The sequence below is a fragment of the Protomyctophum parallelum genome (genome assembly GCF_964188405.1).
Source record: "Protomyctophum parallelum genome assembly, chromosome: 2".
Taxonomy (NCBI): domain Eukaryota; kingdom Metazoa; phylum Chordata; class Actinopteri; order Myctophiformes; family Myctophidae; genus Protomyctophum; species Protomyctophum parallelum.
The window spans coordinates 34,593,667-34,613,131 of NC_139699.1; the positions used below are offsets into that span (position 1 = coordinate 34,593,667).

Sequence of the window (19,465 nt, forward strand, 5' to 3'; positions counted from 1 at the left end):
CGTCATTACGACGGCATCAAGACCCGCCAAAATACATTTTAGTCGACTAAATCAACTGTAGATTTAGACGACTAAAATCTTATGACATTTAGTCGACTGAAACTAGACTAACACTAAAGCATTCCAGGTGACTAAAATGTGACTGAAACTAAATTAAAGCTATTCAAAAGACTAGGACTAAAACTAAAATAGAAATTAGCTGCCAAAAACAACACAATCTCTTACCCTCCAGGGTGAAGAGCACGGTGACCACCCCGAACCCCGCCCCGGACCCCCTGTTGAAGACCCCTGGTGTTAGTAAAGTCTCTTACCCTCCAGGGTGAAGAGCACGGTGACCACCCCGAACCCCGCCCCGGACCCCCTGTTGAAGACCCCTGGTGTTAGTAAAGTCTCTTACCCTCCAGGGTGAAGAGCACGGTGACCACCCCGAACCCCGCCCCGGACCCCCTGTTGAAGACCCCTGGTGTTAGTAAAGTCTCTTACCCTCCAGGGTGAAGAGCACGGTGACCGTGCTGAGCGGAGGTGACAGCACGCTGCTGGAAGACGAGGTGACATTGAAGGCCCTCCTGGTGGCGGTGCTTCCGTCTGCGTACGACAGGTCCACGTCTCGGACCGGACGGTCTTCCAGGACCACCTCCAACACGTGCAGGCCCAGGGCCAGAGACCCCACGCTGACCAGCTCACACTTCCACTGGAATGAAAGGTTATACATTTGACCCATTCTAACCTGAGATCAGATTCTACAAAATGTTTTCTACATCCTGACAGTTTTCTGAAAAAGCTATATTTCTATGTCAGTCGTTCTTCGATTTTTCAAAAAATAGCAGACCTACAAGCTCTGCTTGTAGATCTGCTATTTTTCAATAGCTAAAGCATATCATAATGCTAACATAATGCTTTGGGGTTCCCGCCTAAAATGGGTTAAGACAAAGGACGAAGGACATTTTTGTCAAAATTAAACTTGAGAAAACAATAATATTACCAGAAAACACATAAAGCGATCCCTGAATGACCATAGCAGGTCTGTAACTCAATGGCGATCCTTGCAAATAAAACGTTTGAGTTTTGTACTAGTTGGACTCCTAATATGCTAATATAGTGTTGTAGTAAAGTATTCTGGAGAAAACCTGGAAACTTGGCATTCAGTAATTGAGTCTCATGATCAAAATAAGAACATTATGAAGGTGTGTAAAAAAGAAAATCTAAAATTGGCCAGGGACACATTATTTTGTCTGTGTATGGAGTCATGGACATATTGATGACGCCTGCCTGCCTGCCTGAGGCCAATTCTAAATTGTCTTCAAATCCTAAAAGTTTTCTGAAAAACTTATGTTGCTATACTGTATATCAGTGGTTCTCAAACATTTTCATATCAAGGACCACCCAAAATGATATGTATTTGGCCACCGACCCGCATCTCATTATAATGTTGTTCCCCCCCATAACAAAGATTTGAGTTAAGAAAATGTAAAGTAAATGTAAAGTAAATGTAAAGTAAATGTAAAGTAAATCAGTTATGATAATCCAAATGTACTAATGGGACATTCTGTATACTGAGTACCTTTACTTTTGGTACTATAGTAGGCTATATTTTAATGCAAATACCTTTCCACTTTTACTGGAGTAAAATCTTAAACACAGGACTTATAACAGAGTATTTCTACATTGTGGAATTGGTACTGCAAGAGCCATTTGAGTCTCCTTATAATTGTATCAATGATGTCACTATACATGGCATTGTCAATTTGTCAATCAAGGCCTAGGTTGCCCTGGTTACGGGGCGGGTATTTAAACCTTGCCCTAATCAGGTGCAGGTGTTTTTAGACACACTCAAAGACATGAATTCAAAACAAACAATCCCTAGTTGGCATTTCAGTGAATCTCCTGCCAGTACTACACTACTAAAAGCATGGGGAATATAACTTGTCAAACTACCCACAAGAGGGCGGTATCACCTCATGAAACTCATCCAGAGAGACACTTTTGGGATTTTTAAACTTTAAACTTGAATGAAGAAATCAATTACAACACATTTCTATAACCACTGTTCCACCGCTACATTTCCTCCCTCCCCAAGCTACATTTATGTTTTATATTTTTGGTTTTATTGTATTACCATCAAAGGAAATCATTGACTTTTTGATTTATTTTCACCTAACAAACAGATTAGTGCAAACAGATGAAATTAATCTAAACAAACAGACAGACATTCATAGATACACATACAGTAGGAATACATTACCTCATCTATAGTGACATTAGAGTCTACAGCAGGAATACATTACCTCATCTATAGTGACATTAGAGTCTACACTAGGAATACATTACCTCATCTATAGTGACATTAGAGTCTACAGTAGGAATACATTACCTCATCTATAGTTACATTAGAGTCTACAGTAGGAATACATTACCTCATCTATAGTGACATTAGAGTCTACAGCAGGAATACATTACCTCATCTATAGTTACATTAGAGTCTACAGCAGGAATACATTACCTCATCTATAGTGACATTAGAGTCTACAGTAGGAATACATTACCTCATCTATAGTGACATTAGAGTCTACAGTAGGAATACATTACCTCATCTATAGTTACATTAGAGTCTACAGCAGGAATACATTACCTCATCTATAGTGACATTAGAGTCTACAGCAGGAATACATTACCTCATCTATAGTGACATTAGAGTCTACAGTAGGAATACATTACCTCATCTATAGTGACATTAGAGTCTACAACAGGAATACATTACCTCATCTATAGTGACATTAGAGTCTACAGCAGGAATACATTACCTCATCTATAGTGACATTAGAGTCTACAGTGCCATTGAAGCGGCATCTCACAATGTCTCCATCTGGGTCGTAGGCCAAAAGGGGAAGCTTTGAAAAACAGTTCTGAGGAACCCTGTAAACAACAAACCCCACAATGCAACATGCTTAATGATATATGTAAACATCAAACCCCACAATGCAACAACTGAACCCACAATGCAACATGCTTAAAGGACCACTTCACCACTTTTCAACCTATCTTCAAATAATAGGTCCTCACTAATAATCATGAAAAGATTGTGCAATTTCTTTCTACTCTGTCTGTGTCTCATATGAGGGCTGTGGGCAGTTCAGAAACCGTCTTCCAGTGACATCAACGATGGGGAATACAAGCTAATAGAAACTGCAGGCTTTCTAGTCCTGAAAAGTTGCAATGCGAAAATGGAAGCCATCGTTCTCACGATAATGAAAATCTAAATATATTTGTAAAGAAATCTTGTTTAAAAAAAATCTGCCTAATGATGATGTCACTGGAAGACGGTTTCTAAACTGCCCACAGCCCTCCTAATGATTATTAGTGAGGACCTATTATATGAAGATAGGTTGAAAAGTGGTGAAGTGGTCTTTTAAAGGACAACTTTAGTTTTTTTCAACCAAGGTTCATGTTTTGTTTTGAATGTGAAGGTAGCCTACTGGGGGGAAGCCACACTGTGTGTCATAGGCTCAATATGCCAGTTTGACACATTCAGTAGATCCCGTGATCTTTTGTGGCCTAGTGTGACACTTTGGGGGACAAACGAGTCTGAGAAAGAGAAAGGTGTGTGTGTGTGTGTGTGTGTGTGTGTGTGTGTGTGTGTGTGTGTGTGTGTGTGTGTGTGTGTGTGTGTGTGTGTGTGTGTGTGTGTGTGTGTGTGTAGTGAAGTAATAAGTAACTGCCAAATTACTTTTGGCAGATATGTAAAGTCATAATATTACTATTTATTTTTAAAGTAACTATAGGTAATATATTTTTTGTAACTCTTCCAACACTGGTCCCACCCATAGAGTTATCTCTATGGTCCCACCCATAGAGTTATCTCTATGGTCCCACCCATAGAGTTATCTCTATGGTCCCACCCATAGAGTTATCTCTATGGTCCCACCCATAGAGTTATCTCTATGGTCCCACCCAGGTCCATTTCTATATAGTATGGTAAAGGTTTGTACCTTAAAGCGGCTACCGTGGCCGTGACAGGAGCTTTGTTGAGGGTGCGTGTGTCAGAGCGGGTTGCCAGGTCCAGCTGTGTGTGAAACGTTGATGTCGTCTTACTGTGGACGTTAGAGGGCCAGCAGCACTGCGACTCACTGAAACACACACACAGACACACACACACATTTGAAATGTTTATTTATGTCCACATAATGAGAAGTACAGGAACACCTTGTACAAAGGACATAAACACTGCCAGTGCAGTTTGACTGTGGGAGAGCAGCCAGTTACAACGTGCATGGACGGCAAAGCATCGTTACATACAGTACAGCTGACATGTCGGACACAGGACAGCATCGTTACATACAGTACAGCTGACATGTCAGACACAGGACAGCAGACATAAATCATGGATAAAGGAAACAACGTCTCCTCCAAATTGAGCGGCTTCCTATAATGGCTGAAACTGAGCAATACCTCGCTAACTGCTTGGCTCTCCTTTTGGAAAGGCCGGCCATTTGTAAGCCCCACCAACTTATGCACATGCCCTAGGCTGCCAAAGATAAAAAGCCTGTAGCTGTGAGATGGTCTGCATTAGCTGCTGATACTTCAGCACTTTGGTTAGAAAGGCTTCTTCGGCCCAGGCCGTAGCGTAGCGGTCTGGGCACCGGACTGGTGATCCAGTCGCGGTGTGCCGCGGGTTCGACTCCCGGACCCGACACGGCCTTTACCGCATGTCATCCCCCCATCTCTCTCCCGTTTCCTGTCAGCCTACTTTCTATCCCTTAAAAAATCAATAAAGGCGTAAGCCGCAAAAAAATATCTTAAAAAAAAAAAGAAAGGCTTCTTCCAGGCTGTAGTCAAAGGTACAGCCGACCTCGAGAATGAACACCTCTCTATGGTTTTCATTTACAACAATGACATCAGGGGTGTTAGCTGAAATGTTAGAGAACACAGAATCATCATTACACAGGTTAAACATCCTCGGCTTCACAGTAGAATGCTTATAAAGCATGATGGAGGACCTGAAAATGGAAGAGATGTCTTTCAATATCAAATCCACTATTCTGTCATGCCTACATGTGTAAAGGCCCCTGTAGACATGGCAACCATTTAAGATGTGGGACATGGTTTCAGCTATTTGTTCATGGCCATGATGGATACAGTGAGGAGCATGATTGCCTGGAAACCAGATGGAGAGATTAAGTTTAGAAGGTAGAACACACACACACACACACACACACACACACACACACACACACGTGCGCGCACACACATAAAATGCTTTCATTATAATGTATGTTGAGGGATCATCGCCATGCAACTGGTGGATCATTATGGGTCCATTAGTACACTGTCAGAGTTAAGGTCCATTTGTACACTGTCAGAGTTAAGGTCCATTTGTACACTGTCAGAGTTAAGGTCCATTTGTAAACACTCAGAGTTAGGGTTTAGGGGACATTTGTACACTGTCAGAGTTAAGGTCCATTAGTACACTGTCAGAGTTAAGGTCCATTTGTACACTGTCAGAGTTAAGGTCCATTTGTACACTGTCAGAGTTAAGGTCCATTAGTACACTGTCAGAGTTAAGGTCCATTTGTACACTGTCAGAGTTAAGGTCCATTTGTACACTGTCAGAGTTAAGGTCCATTTGTACACTGTCAGAGTTAAGGTCCATTTGTACACTGTCAGAGTTAAGGTCCATTTGTAAACACTCAGAGTTAGGGTTTAGGGGACATTTGTACACTGTCAGAGTTAAGGTCCATTAGTACACTGTCAGAGTTAAGGTCCATTTGTACACTGTCAGAGTTAAGGTCCATTTGTACACTGTCAGAGTTAAGGTCCATTAGTACACTGTCAGAGTTAAGGTCCATTTGTACACTGTCAGAGTTAAGGTCCATTTGTACACTGTCAGAGTTAAGGTCCATTTGTACACTGTCAGAGTTAAGGTCCATTTGTACACTGTCAGAGTTAAGGTCCATTTGTAAACACTCAGAGTTAGGGTTTAGGGGACATTTGTACACTGTCAGAGTTAAGGTTTAGGGGACATTTGTACACTGTCAGAGTTAAGGGCGTCTTTGAAAATAAAACATTTGTACACTGTCAGAGTTAAGGGCGTCTTTGAAAATAAAACATTTGGGACACTAGTGGACTCCTAATATTATGCCATAGGTGTCGTAGTAAATGTACATATTTTGAAGAAAATCTGGAGATTTGGGATAAAAAAAAGAACATTAAATTATGTTATAAAAAACATTTGCCACGGACAAGACCAAAACTACCACGGACACATTTGAACGTGTACGGCCATATTGACCCCTGTGTACAGTATGTTAATATATCACTGTAATAGCTGTACAGTATGTGTTGTAAACTCTAAGTACTGGACCCTCGTCTGGTTTGACAGACAGCTAGTGTGTGCTGGCTGGGTGCTGTGTGATAATCCGGTTGAAGTATTCCTTTGGTACGGCGACAGCGGAATACTTCAACACAGCACCCAGCCTGCACACACTACCTGTCTGTCAAACACACTTCTTCACGTGGACTACCCTACTGCATTTACCTCCTGTGCATTATGTCACCCGTACCTGACACAATTATGACGGTGTCCCACATCTGTCACTGTTCTAGCGCTGCACCAATAGAGCACCGAAGTCTGACGTCACTTTCAGTAGAGGGCGTCAGTCCCCAGGTTCATGTATTTTTTTTGTTGCATTGAAATCACCATAGGAGGATTTTTAGATTGCTTCATATAAGAACTGTGTTTGAAAAATGAACATGTCATCCCGGCCGCTTCACTCATATGGATATGAAGAATCAACTGACTGAGAGAAAACGCTAATGTTACTGCTGCTGAATTAGTTAGATTTTCGCTAGAAGCAGACTGTATCATATATGAGTGACTGACTGTTGCAAACGATACAGAGACACCTCCGTGACAATAACGCCGAGACAGCTTGTTTATTTTTGGACCACAACGCTTATAGTAGACGATATTAAGATCACCCCATGTTATTCTCCATAGAGAAATTACTTCCGTGAACCAGGGAAATCGAAGGGATGAGCGAGTTACGTCAGGACTTCGGTGCTCTATAACCTCATGTACTGCACTTGCCTGCTTATTATACTCTTTTTTTTCCGACCAAAACTATGACAAAAAATGTTCATCGTCTGCCTATATTTTCACAGGCGAAAATAAAATAAAAGTCATGATGACTAAAACTATGACTAAATATAATGACAATTTCATCAACAAATAAAAACTAGGCTAAACCGTTAGGGAGGTACTGGGAAGAGATCCAATAGAACTAAAATACAAGTCATGTTACTTAATATTGGCTGCAAATGAATTTGTAACTTAACTTAATTTTGTCTTGCGCTCTGAAAATAGCAGATCTACAAGCTCACGATGCGTTGTTGTGAGCTTGCTCTATAATGTTAATTTGATGGGCTCCACCTCCTCATAATATAGGTCAAATAAAATGATGTCATTGCATTGCAGTGACTTTGGGTGAAGAGTCCCTTGGTCCGTCTGAGTCAAGTCAAATTGTGGGTGAGACAAAAGATCAATTAAAAGCAATGTTGTAGAAGTGGCGGGTCTTGAGCTGAGCTTTAGAAATGTCTACAGAGGCTGCCTGACGAAGGTACAGTGGGAGCTTGTTCCATGCCGACGGCCCGTAGAAGCAAAAAGCTGCTTCCCCGTATTTTTTAGTTGCCATTTCTTTAGGCAAAGCGAGCAGGCCAGCAGTGGAAGACCTTAGGGGGGCGGTTTGGGACATATTTAGGCAGGCAGTCATGTAGGTAGGAAGGTGTGAGACCATTGAGAGCTTTATAGACAAGTAAAATAATTTTAAAATCAATCCTAAAAACAACCGGAAGCCAGTGCAGTGATGCCAAAACTGGAGTAATATGTTCTCTCATCTTAGTTCTAGTTAAAACTCTGGCTGCTGCATTTTGGACAAGTTGTAATCTGTCAGTTGTTTTCTTAGGCAGTCCTGAAAAAAGTGCATTGCAGTAATAAGTGGGAGAGGAGGGCAGAGATCCTGGAGTCCCGAGTTGATGTCGGCTAGTCCACACATATAGCATCACATCGTGACAATAAAGTTGATTCTGAATTCTGATTATCAAAGAATGGTAATATAGCAGCTTATGTAATTATTATTATTTGCCACGCCTCATTCCAGATATGGCCATATATCCAGTGTAACAATCACACCTGTGCTCAGATGATAATTACTCACTCGTTTCCCATCATCCAATGAGAACCAGTCAGTCCACATTGCTCCCAACTGTCCCAAATTAGCTCACTTTGTGGAGTCAGCAGTGGTGGAAGGAATGCTGAAGTACTGAAGTGAAAGTAGCAATATCACAATATAATAATAATAATAATAATAATAACTAGAAAAAGTGCCCTTCTGGGCACAGGTCTCCACCAGGATAGGAATGTAGGACATGTAGGACAGATGAAGGCAGCTTGCCTTCAACTGGTGGTTGGATAAAAGGGCAACAAAAGTAAATTATCCACAGATCCGTGCAGTTAGAGGTAAAAACACTTTTCGGCCAGTTATAGTGCCACCTTGAGGCTGAGTTGAAATTGTTCATGTGGCATTTCGTCCTCGGCCTAGTGGGAATGTGCGTGCACAATTTCACGGAAATCACGCGATGTGTTCATGATTTGCAGCATTTTGTTTGAAACTGAGCACTCCTGTGAACTTTGGAAGCCAATCTTAACCAATCAGGATGGAGTCTGAGAAATCTGAAAGACCGGTTTCGTTGAATGGCTCTAGAGAGACTGTGTACCAATTTGCGTGATGTTTGGACAAAATCTGTAGGTGTACTGTGCAACCTTGTTTTGCACAAAGCGGCCTCCTGGTGGCGCTATAACAGGCCGTTCTGGAAAATTTGGGGCAGAGGTTCATCGTTGGCATCCAGGGAGTGTGTGTGCAAAATTTGGCATCGACCGGGTTAACGGTGGCCGAGATTAGCTGCTCACGGACACACGGACGGACGGACACACACACGGACGGACGGACGGAGTGCAAAACATACTCTCCCCCCATGCCTTCGGCCTGGTGGAGACAATAATAATGATATGCTACATGTGTAGATGTTATTTTAGAATAGCCAAAGAATAAAGTATAACTTTTAGTGGTTACTGGTTAATGTATGTTTTGCAATAATCAAAATATGCAAAGTACACTAACTACTGTAGTAGCCTAACTAAAGCTGCCAAATAATTGCAGTAGGCCTTAAAAAAAGTTAAAAAAAAGTCTTGTATAATTATGTTTATACAGAGTTTGGGTGCAGTCCTTCCACTCATGACATCACAAAACTGCTGGCGGGGCAGATTTTGCTGTACAAACAAACAATCATTTACAACATTTAAATAACATTGGTATTGTTCATGAGAATGCCAAATTACAACATAGGGACTGTTTATACATTATTATTCAATTTCCAGCATTGAAATGTATCTGTCTTTGAAGTTCTTCTCCATGTATGGCTATCCAGGGTTTGATGAGGTCAGTGTCGCGATCTTCATATATGGTGGCGTGACGTGTCACGAGGCGTGACCATATATGGAGGCGTGAATAATTATAACAACAATAATAACAACAATGATGTGGCATTAAAGTTGACTGTTTCTTGCCACGTGTCACCCACCCAGGGACCAAGACATGGAAAGGTTATTGTATGTATAGTGCAATGGTGCACAATATTCATGTGCACTGTCCCTGCCAAACTATGACTGGGAAAGGAGAGAGACCGCACACTAAGATAAAACTATGAGAGAGAAAGGAGAGAGACCGCACACCAAGATAAAACTATGACTGAGAAAGGAGAGAGACCGCACACCAAGATAAAACTATGACTGAGAAAGGAGAGAGGAGACAGTGACACACTAAGATAAAACTATGACTGAGAAAGGAGAGAGGAGACACACTAAGATAAAACTATGACTGAGAAAGGAGAGAGGAGACACACTAAGATAAAACTATGAGTGAGAAAGGAGAGAGGAGACACACTAAGATAAAACTATGACTGAGAAAGGAGAGAGACCGCACACTAAGATAAAACTATGACTGAGAAAGCAGAGAGACCACACACTAAGATAAAACTATGAGTGAGAAAGGAGAGAGACCGCACACTAAGATAAAACTATGACTGAGAAAGCAGAGAGACCACACACTAAGATAAAACTATGACTGAGAAAGGAGAGAGGAGACACACTAAGATAAAACTATGACTGAGAAAGGAGAGAGGAGACACACTAAGATAAAACTATGACTGAGAAAGCAGAGAGACCACACACTAAGATAAAACTATGACTGAGAAAGGAGAGAGACCACACACTAAGATAAAACTATGACTGAGAAAGGAGAGAGGAGACACACTAAGATAAAACTATGACTGAGAAAGCAGAGAGACCACACACTAAGATAAAACTATGACTGAGAAAGGAGAGAGGAGACACACTAAGATAAAACTATGACTGAGAAAGGAGAGAGGAGACACACTAAGATAAAACTATGACTGAGAAAGGAGAGAGGAGACACACTAAGATAAAACTATGACTGAGAAAGCAGAGAGACCACACACTAAGATAAAACTATGACTGAGAAAGGAGAGAGACCCCACACTAAGATAAAACTATGACTGAGAAAGGAGAGAGGAGACACACTAAGATAAAACTATGAGTGAGAAAGGAGAGAGGAGACACACTAAGATAAAACTATGACTGAGAAAGGAGAGAGGAGACACACTAAGATAAAACTATGACTGAGAAAGGAGAGAGGAGACACACTAAGATAAAACTATGAGTGAGAAAGGAGAGAGGAGACACACTAAGATAAAACTATGAGTGAGAAAGGAGAGAGGAGACACACTAAGATAAAACTATGACTGAGAAAGGAGAGAGGAGACACACTAAGATAAAACTATGAGTGAGAAAGGAGAGAGGAGACACACTAAGATAAAACTATGACTGAGAAAGGAGAGAGGAGACACACTAAGATAAAACTATGAGTGAGAAAGGAGAGAGGAGACACACTAAGATAAAACTATGAGTGAGAAAGGAGAGAGGAGACACACTAAGATAAAACTATGAGTGAGAAAGGAGAGAGGAGACACACTAAGATAAAACTATGACTGAGAAAGGAGAGAGGAGACACACTAAGATAAAACTATGACTGAGAAAGGAGAGAGGAGACACACTAAGATAAAACTATGACTGAGAAAGGAGAGAGGAGACACACTAAGATAAAACTATGAGAGAGAAAGGAGAGAGACCGCACACTAAGATAAAACTATGACTGAGAAAGGAGAGAGGAGACACACTCTCACACTCGTAGTCACGATGCCATCAATACTAGGTCTGCCAGTATTTCCCTCCACTGAATCGTCTATTTTCTGATAACGTTTTCCCCAGAAAATATTAATGATAGATGTAAACAAAAAAAAGATGTAAATAACAATAACAATTGTAACATTAGAGTTGTGTTGTGATCAATATCACAACACAATGTGTTGTCCCAATGTGTTGTCACAATGTGTTGTCAACACAATGTACAGTATAACAATAATGTGTCATCAATATATTAGCGAATAACTCGGATAAGATTAAATAACAATAACACCGGGGGGTTCACGTAGTTCAGCAGGCCGATGGAGAAATACAAGATATGTATGGTAGCCACATATTTGCTTTGTTTTCTTATAACATCAGTCAGAGGTCGGTCTTCTCCACAGGCAAAGGAATGTCAAAACCAACACACCTAATGTGTAATTCCAAAGCGCTGGAACACGCTTACGGCAAGACTAGAGGGCAACCACTTTGGAGAAAGTTAGCATGACATGAATTCAACAATACGGAGGAGGTGGAGCAGCTATTATTAACTTTAACTTTGAACTGTATTGGTATTTATTGTCCAGACAAGAGGGTGGAGTGGCTGTGGTTAACCGGTATAGTGTGACTGTGACTAATGTTACTATTATGACATAATGATAGCATGCAATTATTTGAGATAATTGCGACAATATTCAAAATGTGTCTGATATATAATCTGATATAGATTGCCTTTTTATAGTGCTTTTCTATGCACGAAGTGCTTACTCAAATCGTTTTACAATGGTCCAGTCATTCACACATCGCGAGACATAAAATAGTTACAGACTTACAGTATATCATTGAGAATAATTAGGTCATATGCTATATATAGCGATGCTAAATATTGAAATTTAAGCCTGTATCCAATTACCGGGGGCAGAAGCACAATACTTTTAACTAGAGATGTCCCGAAAAGTATCGGTACCGGCCCTTTTTGGTCATATCGGGTCATATCTGTATCGGCGAATATGCCAATTCTATGCCAGTCTAACCAGTGATCCCACACAGGGGTAATGGGTTGACATTATGCCAGTCTAACCACAGGTCCCACACAGGGGTAAGGCGTTGACACTATGGCAGTCTAACCACAGGTCCCACACAGGGGTAAGGGGTCGACACTATGGCAGTCTAACCACAGATCCCACAGGGGTAAGGACTAAGGGGTCGACACTATGCCAGTCTAACCAGTGATCCCACACAGGGGTAAGGGGTCGACACTATGCCAGTCTAACCAGTGATCCCACACAGGGGTAAGGGGTCGACACTATGCCAGTCTAACCAGTGATCCCACACAGGGGTAAGGGGTCGACACTATGCCAGTCTAACCAGTGATCCCACACAGGGGTAAGGGGTCGACACTATGCCAGTCTAACCAGTGATCCCACACAGGGGTAAGGGGTTGACACTATGCCAGTCTAACCACAGGTCCCACACAGGGGTAAGGGGTCGACACTATGCCAGTCTAACCAGTGATCCCACACAGGGGTAAGGGGTTGACACTATGGCAGTCTAACCACAGGTCCCACACAGGGGTAAGGGGTCGACACTATGGCAGTCTAACCACAGATCCCACACAGGGGTAAGGGGTTGACACTATGCCAGTCTAACCAGTGATCCCACACAGGGGTAAGGGGTCGACACTATGGCAATCTAACCAGTGATCCCACACAGGGGTAAGGGGTTGACAACACGAGATAAGATGAGTAATTTTCTTTTTAAAATTATTATAAATATTACTCTCTGGTATCGGTATTCGGTATCGGCTAACACAGAAATTGAAAAATGTGTGTATGTGAGAGAGAGAGAGAGAGAGAGAGAGAGAGAGAGAGAGAGAGAGAGAGAGAGAGAGAGAGAGAGAGATAATTAACTGTGTTAATTTAGGAATGCAGAGCTACTGGCTTATTTGGCCTTTAAGTAGGAGGTATTTACAGTCTGCTAAATACCGAGTCATTATGATATTATGTGTAACTAGAAAGCAGTTCCCTGCAGAAACTGCGTGGGCTTGCCAAAAGACGCAATGTATATAATGTACAGTAGAAAATGTATTAAAGCTGAAGGAAAAGTTTAAAAAATAATGTATAAAAATTGGTAAAAAAGAATAAGCATAAATAATTGCATAAAGCGGAATAAAGTATGTGGAAGTAGTATGATGCCCAAAAAGTGGCAGAATAAAGTAAAGTATTACTGTCTACTAATGATTTGATGAATTAAGAAAAGGTAAAAAAGAAAAAGAAAAAAAAGAGTCAATCCAATGGAGTATACATATAAAAGCATTCATGAGCTTAACAGAAATTGTATTGAATAGCATACTTTTACATGTAAAAAGAAGATTCAAATAGCATATAGGCCTATCTTTAAAAGCATAAACACAATGATTATTGATAATGGTCTACTCTAAGATTTTTCTTTAAATGTAAAAAAATAATAATATTAAGTTCTTTATTAAAAGTTTTTGGTACGTTTTTTCTTTTTAAGTTTAAAAAAAAGTTAAAGTTTTAATTTTTTTTTTTCTTTTTTAAGGTTTTTTTAATTTTTAAATTATAAAGTAATGTTTAAAAAAAAATGTAAATTGCGCTTGCAAGAGCTGTGTAAAGGCCAGCCAATAGGAAGACAGGGTGTGTGTGTGCGTGTGTGCGTGCGTGCGTGCTCTTGCGAGAGCTGTGTAAAGGCCAGCCAATTGCAAAAATAGCAGACCCACAAGCTCACAAGGTATCGCAGAGATATGATATTACCAAACACTGGTTAGGCCACATATTTACCACATCAGGATCTAATGCCAAGCTGGGCGGGGCGTTTACTGTCACTCTCCTCCTACTCTGTATTTCCTGTCTCTCTCCACTGCATGCACGCACGCACGCACGCACGCACGCACGCACGCACGCACGCACGCACGCACGCACGCACGCACGCATGCACGCACACTCAGGTTTGTATGCTTGTGTGGAGTGGATTGTTTTTATTTGAATTGTGAAAAGTTACAGTTTTGGACATACAGTGTTATTTTATTTTATTTATAAAAAAATATTTTCACTAACGGATTAATTGAATCTTGACCATCCGATCCTGTAGTGCGGCAGCCGGGGGCGTGGAGTGGGAGTGTGGGACATTTGTTATATAGTTTTTTATTGGCCTAAAATATTGTCTATAACACATCCATTAATGTATGCAGTATCCACCTGCTGATCATCATTGAGCAATTTCTTTTATAGGTTTGATTGATTGATTGATTGATTGATTGATTGATTGATTGATTGATTGATTGATTGATTGATTGATTGATTGATGTATTAACAGTTTGCAGAATTACAGTACATTTCAAGTGCAACTCAATACAAAAACTGTCAACTGTGAGTGGACGACCCCATAAAGCATTACACTTCTTTACATTAGGGCCCACCATATAGGTTACATTGTAGTAACACATACTCGACCATACAGATTGTATAAATTATATTAGCATATACTCTACAGATTGGACAAAATGACATGTTAATCACTAAAGAAGGTTACATATAGTGCCACCATGCCCCCCAGCATATGCATTATCCAACCCTGTCTAGCATGTTTTCAGACAGGGAGGGGCAGGTTTGTAAATGGGTCATAAAGTAGAACTAATAATGGGCCATATATTAGTAGTATATATATGTAGACAGCACTATAATTGCATTGTATGTAGTCATAGCACGTCATACTACATATGTATAGCATAGTATATTATATATGTATAGTTTATATGTATAGTTTATTAGTTTCATTATATAGATATTCCACTGTTACGTTCTTAGCTTACGCATGTTTCATGATAAATGCTTTTTATGTGATGTATTCCCAATTTCCCATGCTTTTTTTGTTCTTGCTTAATGTAAATCGCTCTGGATTAAGAGTGTCTGCTACTGTAAATGCCTACATTGTAAATTGTAAATTGTAGTACTAATGCAATAGTATAAGCTATATTCTAAAGCATCCAGGTCCAACATCATTATTGATATTTCTCATTAACGGATGCATGCCATTTGAATAACCAAAGGACACACCACTTAGTTGTGTCCTTTGTGTCGCCCTTTACAGCAATTTCTACTATGCTGCACAACCCCATCACGACCCAGTCACGACCCAGTCACGACCCAGTCATGACCCAGTCATGACCCAGTCACGACCCAGTCATGACCCAGTCACGACCCAGTCATGACCCAGTCACGACCCAGTCACGACCCAGTCACAACCCAGTCACGACCCAGTCACGACCCAGTCACGACCCAGTCACGACCCAGTCACGACCCAGTCACGACCCAGTCACGACCCAGTCACGACCCAGTCACGACCCAGTCACGACCCAGTCACAACCCAGTCACGACCCAGTCACGACCCAGTCACGACCCAGTCACGACCCAGTCATGACCCAGTCACGACCCAGTCACGACCCAGTCACGACCCAGTCACGACCCAGTCACGACCCAGTCACGACCCAGTCATGACCCAGTCACGACCCAGTCACGACCCGGTCACTACTGAAAATGACACTTGTAAAAAGTGCTGACATAAGTCATGACATGGACATGCACGCACGCACGCACGCACACACACACACACACACATACGCACATACGCACGCACACATGCGCACACACACACACACACACACACACACACACACACACACACACACACACACACACACACACACACACACACACACACACACACACACACACACACACTTTTTTCACACACAATTGCGGTGTATTTTCTTCTCAAGTGGAGGCTCATGGGACAAGACCTCTCATCGGTGAATGACTGTCACTCAAGAAAAAAAGCAGGATAAATCTTGTCTGTTTCGTTTCACTTGAATAATGGCCTAATTTGCTTCAACATACTATACTATGGCCTCTCTGACCTTTTATTTTCTGGCCCGCATAACTTCTGTCAAAAATGTCAAGATGCATCCATTCAATCCAGACAAAACAGACGAACAGAAAGGTGAATGTGGTAGGCCTACCTGAGAGTGAAGGATGTATTGTGTTGGATGGTGACTGAAGCAAGACCTTCTGACTGGCACCACCTGTGGAGAACAGAACAGAAACGCACGTTTATTATTATAGAGCAGTGGTTTTCAACCCTTTTCATTTCAAGATCCGTTATTTATTCTGCATTTGAGCCACGGACTACCATTTGATGAGATTTAGCCTCTCAGCCCTAAGTGGGTTCGGCGCTGTAGAGCCTACACCGTGACGTCATTTGAGGTTCGGGGGGGGCGGGTACCGTCCTAAAGTCGGCTCTTCGTTGCTACTGAAAATCTCTGACGAGCCGAAATCATTTCGGCTCTACAGTGCCGAAACAGCGGTAAAATAGGAGTATGAATCGGCCCTTAATCTTTGAATATTTCAAACAGACAGTAGGTTACAGTAGGGTTCACCGTTCCCCAGGCCTTCTGGAGGCCTAGTTTGTTATAGTTTACCTAAAACAGTGTTTTCAACATTGATAATTAAACTGAAAACATAATAAATTGTAATAACCTGCTTGGAGAGGAGCTGTCCTGGTCTGTTTGCACGGCTGCAGCGTTGCTATGGTTACTGCAGCTTCCTCTGCCATTCTGCCGCTGATGCCACATCACCTGACACATACACGGAAATGACATTTTGTTATTGTCGGGCAGGAACCTCTTATAAATATTTGATTTGGTTTGTTTTGTTTTGTTTTTTTGTTTGATTTTTTTGTTTTGTTTTGTTTTGTTTTTTTATTTTTTTATTTTTATTTTATTTTTATTTTATTTTTATTTTATTTTTATTTTATTTTTATTTTATTTTTATTTTATTTTTATTTTATTTTTATTTTATTTTTATTTTATTTTTATTTTATTTTTATTTTATTTTTATTATTTTATTCTTTGTTTGTTTTGATCATCGCACAAAAGCATCGAAACAATCAGATCAAAAGGCTAGTTTTGAATCATCCAGAAATGCGACAGTTTTGGACGTGAGGTTTCCATCACGACAGAGACTATTTATTTTCCAATAGGCATTTTGAGTATCTGTGCTTTACTAAAGTATGTGTTTTTGGCTAAATATGACTTTCAGTCCAGTACATTTCAAAGACAAATAAGTCATAATAAGTAGGCCTACAAATATTGTACTTAAATAAGTAGCATACATAATATTGGAATATGACTCCACTACATTTCTAGGAAGGGAAACAAAAAAGTACATTATGAATTAGGGCGGGAACCCCTTTTGGTGTTAGCATTATGTTATGCTTTAGCTATTGAAAAATAGCAGATCTACAAGCTCATAGCGCGAGTGGCGCGCTACGAGCTTGTAGGTCTGCTATTTTTGAAAAATCGAAGAGCGACTGACATAGAAACATAGCTTTTTCAGAAAACTGTCAGGATGTAGAAGACATTTTTAGAATCTGATCTCAGGCCTAAAATGGGGTTAAGCCCTGTTTCAAACATAGTGAAAACAGCAGATCTACAAGCTCACAACGTGTTGCGTTGACGTGTTGAGGGCTTTCATAGATCAGTGTGCTTCACATTACTGTAATTCTTCCTAGAGAATGCCACTTCTCAAGCCCATGGAGGCTTTTAGGCCTTCTCCTTCTATTTGTTGTATCTTTATAATTAGTGTGGTTGCTGTAGGCATTCTATAGGCAACACACTATTGTTCTATAGGTCTGAGAACTTTTATTTGTCAGATGAAGTAAACCGTTTTTGTTCATTGAACCTTTTCTGTAACCCCAAAAGTCACATTTCTGTTCTTTTCCTGATTGGAGAATATAATGTCCAATCAAACCGGAGTGCCATCACAATATGTATACATAATTAATTAAGAACAGAACGGTTTAGTATAAACCCATGAGACGTGTGCAAAACCACACTTGCACCCTGATGTTATATGAGAGTGAGAAGGGCAGCGAGTTGGTGTTGACTATAGAACGCACTCTCATATCACATCACATTAAATTGATTTATGTTAAATTAATTATTAAGTGTGTCAAGACATAATTGCCACATGAGGCCTGAGGGCATGTTGAAGACCCTAGTAGTATACTGTTTACAGTAGCCTATTTTAACCAATAATATGAATCACAACATACTCACAATTAAGCATGGTGCCAATTTACTATCTATCATGAGCCCTTTTGGTTTAAACTCACGTCACAAGTGATTAAACTTACTGTTCTTTTTTCATCAAAATACAATGCTAAAGTTGAAAACACAAAACATGGAAGATTCCAAAACATATTATTAACATAAATAAACTCTATTTTGTTTTGTACTTTGTTACCTTGGAAATAGCTGATTTACTTCTTTCTTACTTTGACATTCTGGACAATGAGTGGATTTCACTTTTCGGGCCTTTTTTTCCCCCTTATCAATTTCACAGTCCAAGCCTTGAATTCATGGACGATGTTGTTGTTTTTTGGCACATTCCTAATCAAAAATTCCAATATTGAATTAATGTAAGTAAATAGGAGGCCACGGCTAAACTACCACTATATACTGTAAAGAGAAGATGTGGATAAGATTATATATCGTTGCTGCAAAAACCTCTTACTTTTACTTTCTGTTTTGTCGTAAATTAATACTAGTATCAGATCTGCAAGCTCTAAATGCGGCACAAAGCGACTTGCTTTGATCTTTATCTGCTACTTTTGCTATGTATTAATTTAAAGTAGCTGCAGCAGTATATATAGCTTTTTGTAGTTTTTATTATAAAATCTACAAAACAACTCTCACAGTGTAATCAAGGAAATACTATACTGTCCAGGTTATAACAGAATGCTTTAAATACAGTATTGCTCTTGTTAAGCTTGGCCTCTTAATTTACTTAAATTAATCAAATATTGGAATATCGGAACAGGAATGCAACAAAAACAAAAACAAAAAACTCCATGAATTCAAGGCTATACATGTGGTGAGTAATCAATAGGAAAATTACACATTTTGGGGGGGTGAAGTTGGTAACCTTACCTGAAATTCTCCCTGCTTTGCCAGAACCGAATATGTGGCGCTTTGACCGTAAAAGGCATCCTGGCACAAGGCGGTCCCCAGCAGGGCAGAGAAGATGCAGAGAACACGAAGAACAGCTCCTGCTTCCATGGTGGACGGGTTTG

General features: G+C 40.5%; 1 protein-coding gene across 1 annotated transcript in view; it reads right to left on the reverse strand.

The window, feature by feature from the left end:
* Positions 1–19,465, reverse strand: part of LOC310855244 (uncharacterized protein) — a 34,842-nt gene extending 15,377 nt beyond the window's left edge. Inside the window, exons 1-6 of the mRNA XM_083760167.1 lie at positions 19,323–19,465; positions 16,870–16,967; positions 16,353–16,415; positions 3,987–4,124; positions 2,802–2,913; positions 484–691 (exon numbers count right to left, since the gene is read on the reverse strand). Of these exons, the coding sequence (XP_083616293.1) occupies positions 484–691; positions 2,802–2,913; positions 3,987–4,124; positions 16,353–16,415; positions 16,870–16,967; positions 19,323–19,451 (748 nt within the window). The 5' untranslated portion in view covers positions 19,452–19,465. The remainder of the gene's footprint in view (positions 1–483; positions 692–2,801; positions 2,914–3,986; positions 4,125–16,352; positions 16,416–16,869; positions 16,968–19,322) is intronic.